This window comes from Harpia harpyja, chromosome 12 (assembly GCF_026419915.1).
Source record: "Harpia harpyja isolate bHarHar1 chromosome 12, bHarHar1 primary haplotype, whole genome shotgun sequence".
NCBI classification, from domain to species: Eukaryota; Metazoa; Chordata; class Aves; order Accipitriformes; family Accipitridae; genus Harpia; species Harpia harpyja.
The window spans coordinates 4,745,138-4,753,805 of record NC_068951.1 but is presented as its reverse complement, the minus strand read 5'-3'; the positions used below and the strand labels follow the sequence as shown (position 1 = coordinate 4,753,805).

Here is an 8,668-nt window from a genome sequence, read left to right as displayed (position 1 = left end):
CTGTCCCCACCGCCGGCCGCCAGGGGGCAGCAGCGCCGCGCTCAGGGCCTCCCGCCCCGGAGGGGCCGCTTCCGGCCCACGTGGGCCGCGCAGGCACATGGCAGCGGTGAGCGGGGCCGGAGCTTACCGGGGGCGGGTGGAGGGGGAGCGGGGCCGGGGTCGCACGGAGATGCCGGAGGGATTGGGGGTGCTGGGGCTCTCTGGAGCCTCCTGACCCCCCTGGGGTTCCCCTGTGGGGATCCTCCTGCCCCCACGCGGCGTGGGGCCCTGGTCAATGTAGGGTGTTTCTCCCCTCCCACGGGCTCCACGCCGGGTTCCCCCGTAGAGGCCCCTTTTTTTGTCCCCCACACGGGGTATGGTTGCCCGGGTAGGGGGTTGTGGGGCTTTCCCCCCGCCTCTCCGGTGGGATCCCCCGCCCCTGAGCCCCCTGTCCCGCAGAGCATGCCGCCGGACGAGGACGTGCAGCGGCTCCTGATCCAGTTCCGGGACGAGGCGGGGGAATCCCTGGGCTCCCCCTTCGACGTCCCGGTCACCATCACCCCGGACAAGCTGCAGCTGGTCTGCAATGCTCTCCTGCAGAAGGTGAGACCCTCCCCTGAGCTCCCCCGGTACCCCCCCCCCCCCGAGCTCAACCCGGTGCCGCCCCTCGCTACCTCTCCTGGCATTTTTCCCCCAGGATGAACCGGTGCCTCTGGCCTTCTTTGTCCATGATGTCGAAATCGTGGTGTCGCTGGAGAAGACCCTGGCGGGGCAGAGCGTGGAGACGGAGAAGGTCCTGGACATCATCTATCAGCCACAGGCAGTGTTCAGGGTGCGGGCGGTGACCCGCTGCACCAGCTCCCTGGAGGGGCACACTGAGGCCGTCATCTCCGTGGCCTTCAGCCCCACGGGAAAGTACGAGGGTCTGGCTGCGGGGTGGGGGGCTCGGGGTGAGGCAGCAGCCGCTGTCTTCCCCCCCCTCCCCGGGAACACTGCGCTGAGCCGGGCTCTTGCTCCTCTCCCAGGTACCTGGCGAGCGGCTCTGGAGACACCACTGTCCGCTTCTGGGACCTCAGCACGGAGACGCCACAGTTCACAGCCAAAGGTGGGTGCGGGGGTGTCCCGGGAGGGCAGCTCCTGATCCCCTCCCTCACGGACCCCCTGCACACTCAGGGGGATGAACAGCAGAGCCTGGGTGCTGCCTGAGCCATGTAGGCCGTGACCATGGTTCAGGAAGGGAGTAGCTCTCTTTGATTAACGAAGCAGAGGAAGAGGGTCTGGCCAGGAGGAACACGAAGGGTTCCCTCCACCTCCATCCAGTCCTGCCTTGGGGTGGCTGCATGCCAGGACACTGGGGACAGACAGTCACAGCTCTCCACTCATGCCCACTCGTGCTCTCTCTGCCAGGTCACCGGCATTGGGTGCTCAGCATCGCCTGGTCGCCCGATGGCAAGAAGCTGGCCTCGGGCTGCAAGAACAGCCAGGTACACGTTGGCTCCTGGCTCCCTTGGCGCGGGGCCGGGGTGGGGGGTCTGTGGGAGCGTGGAGACCCTCTGCAGCTCTGTTCTGAACTGAAATGAAACCTGGTAAAGAAGCTTTGGGGGATTAGGTGTGAAGAATTGTTTTTTTGGGGGGGGGCGTGACAGGTGTATCCAGTTGTTTTGAGCAGGATTCCCATTCCCCAGAGGAGCTTTGTATGTGGGTGTGTTGCAGTAGTTCTAAACAGCATCTCCGAACTCTGTGCTGCGCAGGGCTCCGGCTTTGTCGCTTTTGTAGACCTCTCGCCACTGAGCCCAGCTGTCTTGTGGCAGATGCTTTTCCCTCAGTGCAGGAAAGAATCTGGGCTTTGGATGTGGTCCTTGGCAGATGGCTCCGTCACGAGGGAGGTGTCTGGAGCGAGAAAGGGTATCACCCGGCCAAGCCAGGGCTGCTGTTTTCGTGACCCAGACGTGCAGCGGCAGCCTGTTTCACAGCGCTCTCACTCAGACACAGCTAAATTCCCTCTCACAGGAATGTGATAGGGGCCCTGTCCCGGCTGTGGAGCAAAATGTGGGCACTTAAGGGGAAGCGGGAGCACTTGTGGGCAATTAAAAGTGAGTCAGCAACTGGCTGAGCTGCAGAGGGGCAGTTGCTTGCTTTGACCTTCGAACAGCCCAGGAGCAACAAGAGTGGCCGCAGAGCTGCCAAGAGCTGCTGTCCTGCGCTCGTTTTCTGAGCGGCCACTCTGTCAGGCCACTGTGATACCAGCCCCAAGGAAACGGGCCAGACCAGGGTGGCTCATGCCCTGGTTTGGTGCTGTTTTGGCTTTAATCTAACCCAGGGAGCCGCTTGTCCTCTGTTTCCCTGTTTTTCCCAGGTTCTTAACTAGGAGATGACTAATGCCTTGGCTCTTTGGATGAACATTTAAGTAGACATAGAAAAAACAAGAGAAAACCAGCATGTGTCCCACCCACAGAATCCGATAATAAGTAGCATTTAGCACGCTCTGGCTTTCATCACACTCTGGCTTTCATCACGCTCTGCGAACATTCACTAACTCTCTGGCACAGGGTGTCAAAGGCTCAGGCTGGCTTTTTGGGGACCTGTATCGGTTTTGGGTTGAGGCAGATATTTTTGTAGCAGCAGCAGCATTTTAGGCAGAGAGGAGGGCGATCAGGTCTCATTCTCTGAGATGTCAGCTGATTCCTGCAGGGATCTGGAACGGCATCCAGCCCGCCTGCCCCCCTCCCTTTCTGCTCCCTGCTTCTGCCAATGTAAATGCGACACCAAGGACACCTATGCTTTCTAAATGGAGCCCAGACGTCCCTGGGATTCACATGATGTGTGTGGCCTGACGCGACCCTCTTGCTTCCTCTCTTGGTTAGATATTTCTCTGGGACCCAGCCACCGGCAATCAGATCGGCCGGGTGCTCTCTGGCCACTCCAAATGGATCACGTGTCTGTGCTGGGAACCACTCCACATGTAAGTGAAGGGCCAGCCCAGCCCTTCCCCTTTACTCGTATGGAAAAGAGCAGCCTGACCTGAAGGGCACTGCTTCTCTTTGCTTGTTTGCCGTTATGGTCCGCAGAGGAGGTGTGTGCAGGAGGGCAGCCTCCAAGGTGGGCTGGGAAAAATGCATCTAGCTCGGAACCAGGAGTTCCAGCCACTGCTCACAGTCCCCGTGAGGTTGCTGGGGAAGTCGCTGCCAGGCTGTGCCTCTTTTCCCCTGTATAAAAGACATACCTGCCTACAGAAAACAATTTTTCATGGTGCTGGACAAACATTTGAGATGCTTTTCCCCAGCGTGCTGAGCTGGGAGCAGGAAAGCCTGCCCATGTGGTGCCCAAGCTCAGGCTCTGCAGAGCACTCCCTTTCTGCTCTCCTGCATCCTGGTTTCCTGTGTCTTCCTGTTTATGTATCATGAGGGTTGATCAGCTAAAGCTCTGTCTGGGAGAGGTTGGTGCAGGGCATCAGTTGTAGCCAATAATCCAAGACGTTATAGAAATAAACAAAAAGAGGCCCTTCAGAGCAGAGTCCTGCAAATTGAATTTGCCAGTAGGAAACTCCAGCTATTTGCAAACAATTAACTGGATTAGCAAAAACTGATTATAAAGGAGGATGAGGAAATGGAGAGAAGGGAGACAAGCCTGCCAGGGCTCCACTTCTCTTTCTCCAGCCAGCTGCGCTCCCCGTTCAGTTCCTGGGCAACAGGAAGGGCCATGCTCTTCGTCACTGCTGCTGGTGCCAGGGACCGCTTTCTTTGACATTAAAACCGTGTTGAGTGGTAAAGATGTTGTGCGAAGGACAGAAGGCTGTGGCTCCCCTGTCCTTGCTGGGTTGTGGCCAGCTGCTTCCAGATGTGTTAAATTTGCCACATGGATGGACACTGCTGCTTTCAGCCCTGCCGGCACAGCGGCACCGTGTCTGCAGGCCGGCACGTTTCCTGCCGGAGGTGAAGCATGGCATAGGCAGGGGAGCATTCAATGTGTTCCCGTTGCCGCCGGTCTGTGCTGCCTGCATAACGCAGACTGATCCCCCTGCCCGGGGCTCTCCCCAGCCAGTACCCGGGGAAGGTGCCAGTTTGAGGTCCCCTCATTAGCCAGCGGGTTAAAGCTGCCTCCTGTGAAAATAAGGACATTGCCAAGGGCTCAGGTGCCAGGTTTACCCTGGATTGATGCCTCCAGTGTGCAGCCCAGGAGTCGGTTTGGAGGGAAGCATTTGTCTGCCTCTCCCTCGCCTTGTGCTATCTTGTTCCCTGTAGGTCAGTGCTCTGCCCCTGCCCGGCCTCTCTCTGATCTTAAGCCAAAAGAGAAAGTTGTCTTTTATTGACTTCCGGACCCTTGAATCCTCTGGGGCTGATGGGGGAAGAGCTTGGTGGAGGAGCTCTGTGTGCTGCGCAAATGGATTTGATTTTCTTTTTGCCCAGAAACCCAGAGTGCCGTTACCTCGCCAGTGCCTCCAAGGATGGCAGCATCCGCATCTGGGACACGCTGATGGGCAGGTGTGACAAAATCCTCACGAGCCACACGCAGTCGGTGACGTGTGTGAAGTGGGGGGGTGATGGCTTGCTCTACTCCTCCTCCCAGGACAGGACCATCAAAGTCTGGAGGAGCCAGGACGTAAGTGAGGCAGGCAGCCCTGGGGCTGCTGGTGAAGGGGGCTGGACACACAGTTTGTGCCCTGGAAAATGGAGGTGCAGAGTGGGTGCTGTATTCTCTTAACCTGTCAGAGCCTGTTGCTTGACACCATTTGGCAGGGGTAGCTGTTGTGCAATGTTTTCATCCCTAAAAGCATAAAATGGGGCTAAAAGCTGGAAACATCCCTGGAGCAACCTGTGCTGGTGGACTCATTGCAAGGCCCTGCAGGAAACTGATTCAACAGTGTTGTTTCTTCCCTGCTAAGCCTGGCTACAGTCCTGCTTGCAGCTTGGGCAAGAGGGTTTGGAAAGCTTAGGGTCAGTCCTCGCAGCCCAGTGGGTCAGGTGGGTCCTGTGCAGTCTGGCTCTGTCCTGCCCATCCCTCTCTAAGCAGGTGGTTTTTTTTCCAGGGTGTCCTCTGCCGCACATTGCAGGGCCACGCTCACTGGGTGAACACCATGGCCCTTAGCACCGACTACGTTCTCCGCACTGGTGCCTTCGAACCTGCTGAAGCCACCATCAATCCACAGGATGTGAGTGGCTCCTGTAAGTGCAGCACCGGTGTTGTAGGCTGGGGGAGGCGGTGGGGAAGATAGCGAGGAGACCTGATGTCTCTTCTTAATGCTGCTGTGAGCCAAAGCAATCTTGAGAGCTGGGAACAGGTCCTGTGCTGGTGTTGGTCATGCTGGCAGCCATGATCTTCCTTGCCCATGCACAGGGTCAAGCCGTCTAGGGAATGGGAAGGCCACTGTTTTCAAGGGGTTTTGCTCCCAGTATCACCCTTAGCAAAGAGAAAGTGGGTGAGCAGTCACAAATGCATCTGCTTGGCCCGTGGAGCCAGGATTGGAGTTGGCATCACAGGGTCATAAAGTTTCCTTTCGCCTAAGGATTGCAAATCTCGCTTTCCCTCTTGCAGTGGCAGAACTGAAGGACAAGGCACAGCAGAGGTATGACCAAGTCAGGGTAAGTCCCTTTTGTCCCTACTGTCATTTCTAACACTATTTATTACCGGTGGAAGCGGTAAACATGCACGGTTGGCTGTTGACCCCAACACTGGTGTGCTTCCAAGCTCTCCACACCTGGATTGTACAAGACTTGGGCTCTTTCATCCCTTTTTCAGGGCCAGGAACCAGAAAGGCTTGTCTCGGGGTCAGATGATTTCACACTGTTTCTTTGGAGACCAGCAGAAGACAAGAAGCCGCTGGAGAGAATGACGGGCCACCAGGCATTGATTAACCAAGTCCTCTTCTCGCCAGACACCCGGATAATAGCTAGTGCTTCCTTTGACAAGTCCATAAAGCTCTGGGATGGTAGGACAGGAAAGTGAGTTGGTTTGTTCTGTTACAGAGGTGGTGCTCATATGGGGTCTGCGTGTAACGCACAGGTTACGCAGAGATGGGCTCCAGTGTTACTACCAGCAACTGCCTGATGTGTTCAGCATCTCTGTAGCCTGAACTCATGCAAAGTAATTCTGCTGCCTCTGTCTGTCTCTGCCCTTGGGAAGTCCCTTTTCCGGCTCTTTTTGTGGTATGGGGTCTGTGCTTGGCTGGGTGTGTGCAACCCTGCTGTCACCCAGCCACAGCACTGCCTGGCACCCATGTGGCACATGCAGCCTGCTGCAGGGTCAGTTCTCTGAGGCAGGTGCACCTGCGGTGGGATGGGATGTTCCACTCGGCTGATCTCCTGAAGACATGTGCGTTGCATACTGTAGACTGACCCAGTTTAAACGGTTCCTGTGCCAGAGAACAGCTTGTTCTGGACGATGCAAATTCTTGTAGTTACAAGTGGTGCTGTTGGTGTTTGGATGCTCCTGTAGTCTGGCTTTTAACCTTCAGCTAGAATATTGATGAGCTCTCTGGGGCAGCAGTCCCTCCCTATAAATCAGCCTTTATACTGATGAGCTTGGGTTTCATGTCAGTAATTTTAATGGTCCTTCTAAATCCAGGCTGCTCAGCCAGAGAGAGGAAGGACACGTCTGTACAGTAAGGCTGTAGTGTTGCCTGCTGGGTAAGGGTTTCTCGGCAGAGGAGTTGAGATGAAGAGCCATCCTCTAGAAGGCTCTCAGCCCATCTGAGGGGGTTTTTAGACAGACTGAACGACCTATGGACTCTCTGTAGCAATTGACTGCCTTGTGTGTGCTGGCTTGCGGTGTGCTGGGCATCCCATGACTGTGCTTGCTTGCTCACAGGTGGAGAAGAACCATGAAAGCTGGGCAAGGGCAGGTTTGGCACAAACCCAGCTGCAAGCTTCTCTAACAGCTTCTTTGTGCCTCCGCTGCACCAGGTACCTGACGTCGCTGAGAGGGCACGTCTCAGCTGTGTATCAGATCGCCTGGTCAGCTGACAGCCGCTTGCTGGTGAGCGGGAGCAGTGACAGCACGCTGAAGGTCTGGGATGCCAAGACGAAGAAACTGGCAATTGATCTTCCTGGCCATGCGGACGAGGTGAGGTGTCTGGTCGAGCCAAGGTGTTTGAGAGAAGCAGGAATGACCCCTCCCAGCAGAGATAACCGTCTCTCCCTAATACTAGGTGTATGCAACGGATTGGAGCCCGGACGGACAGAGGGTAGCAAGTGGAGGGAAGGATAAGTGTTTGCGGATGTAAGTAACCTGTTGTCTGTCCGTAGAGGATGTTGGAGCTCCTTCAGAGCTGCAGTCTCCTTGCAGAGGCCTGCATAGTCAGAGCATGATCTCTCCTTGCAGAGAGCGCAGCGCTGGGCCAAATTCCAGCCTGGTGACTTAACCTCCCTCAGGGCAGGAACTGCTGCTGTCCCCTGGGAGATGACTAGAAAGCAGAGTCCCTCCAACTGAGCAGTCAGTGGTGAAATTTGGCTGCTGGAGAGGTGAAGGAACAGTTGTACCAGTCAGTCAGACCCTTCCTTTCTCACCTTCCTCCATCTCCTAGTTATGCAGACAGACAAATGCCTGTGAGCTGGTTGCCATTTGACCATGGCTGATGACCTTCTTTGCTATGAGGGTGGTGAGGCATTCTTAACAGGTTGCTCAGAGAAGTTGTGGATGCCCCATCCCTGGAAGTGTTCCAGGCCAGGCTGGACGGGGCTTTGAGCAACCTGCTCTAGTGGAAGGTGTTCCTACCCATGGCATGGGGGTTGGAACTAGATGATCTTTAAGGTCCTTTCCAACCCAAACCATTCTATGATAAGGAACCCAGGCCCCAAGCCCCCGCTGTGCTGCTCTCGTACAGTACCTGCTGGGCCGTGTGGCAGCGCTGATGCCAGACCACAGGGATGCAGCAGCTCTTTCCATTTGTAGATGGCGTCGATAGGAGCAGCGACACGAAGGTGGCAGTCCTGTCCTAAGATGGCCTGCCCTCGGCGCAACCTGCCTGGGAGGTCTGCAAGGTGATGGATGACGGAGGCTGACCCAAGCATGACTCCCTGTTCCTGTTGGCTGCTCTCATGGACTCTTTCCTTATATTTATTTAAGGAAATTTTAATTCTAGTTCTTAATAAGAGCTGTGCTTTGCAGGATGATTTCCTCTGAACATTACAGGAGGGTTATCTCATCTGCCTCCATCTCAACTGGCTTTTTATTGAAATTTTAGCCTTACAGTAGCCTGCCGCCTTGAAAGGGGCAAGCGAAGGGTGGGGATGGCTCATGCCCTTTCTTGCTGTGTGAAAAATCCTGCAGAGAAGAGGCTGTTAGTGGGAACAGAAAGGGTTGTCCTTTTGTGACCTTCAGAGAGGTTGAGAGGAATGGGAAAATTCAGCACATCATTACATTGCAGAATTGTGCTCCGCTGCATGCCTGGGACAAAGATCTGCTGAGAGTAAGGTCTTGGGGCTTCTCGTTATTCCAGTAAGGTTTTGCCTTTCCACTCAGCCCATTTCCCTGTGGGCTGTGCCAAGCATTATCTGTTACTGATCCTCTGCATAAACAGCAGATAACTCATTCACTCATCAGTTCAGGGTGCAATAGGCATGGACTTCAAACAACTGCTAGAGCTGTGCTGAGTTTTCAGGTCTGAATGGCTCTTGGAAATGGGGAAATGAGGCACTTGTGCCTCTGAACAGGGGAGAGAGTGTCTATTTCCAGTCCACTGCCAGCTCAGGGG

General features: G+C 55.7%; 1 protein-coding gene across 2 annotated transcripts; it reads left to right on the top strand.

Annotated features, from left to right (window-relative positions):
- Positions 1–68: 68 nt before the first annotated feature.
- Positions 69–8,124, top strand: NLE1 (notchless homolog 1). Of its 2 annotated transcripts, none has more exons than XM_052804316.1 (13): positions 69–106; positions 439–582; positions 677–894; positions 1,005–1,084; positions 1,387–1,463; positions 2,844–2,941; positions 4,386–4,578; positions 5,006–5,141; positions 5,512–5,558; positions 5,716–5,918; positions 6,879–7,038; positions 7,124–7,194; positions 7,867–8,124. In XM_052804316.1, the coding sequence occupies exons 1-13, from the start codon at positions 98–100 to the stop codon at positions 7,877–7,879; spliced, it is 1,449 nt and encodes a 482-aa protein (XP_052660276.1). In that variant the 5' UTR covers positions 69–97; the 3' UTR covers positions 7,880–8,124. The 2 variants fall into 2 exon arrangements, with proteins under 2 accessions (XP_052660276.1, XP_052660274.1); XM_052804314.1 differs by lacking the exon at positions 7,867–8,124 and adding an exon at positions 7,297–7,849.
- Positions 8,125–8,668: the final 544 nt, after the last annotated feature.

What these genes read in the sequence shown, in the direction of transcription:
- NLE1 (XM_052804314.1), top strand. An exon ending in GCAATGCTCTCCTGCAGAAG is followed by an intron (nt 583 to 676) that starts GTGAGACCCTCC and finishes TTTTTCCCCCAG; the next exon opens with GATGAACCGGTGCCTCTGGC. An exon ending in AGAGGTATGACCAAGTCAGG is followed by an intron (nt 5,559 to 5,715) that starts GTAAGTCCCTTT and finishes TCCCTTTTTCAG; the next exon opens with GGCCAGGAACCAGAAAGGCT.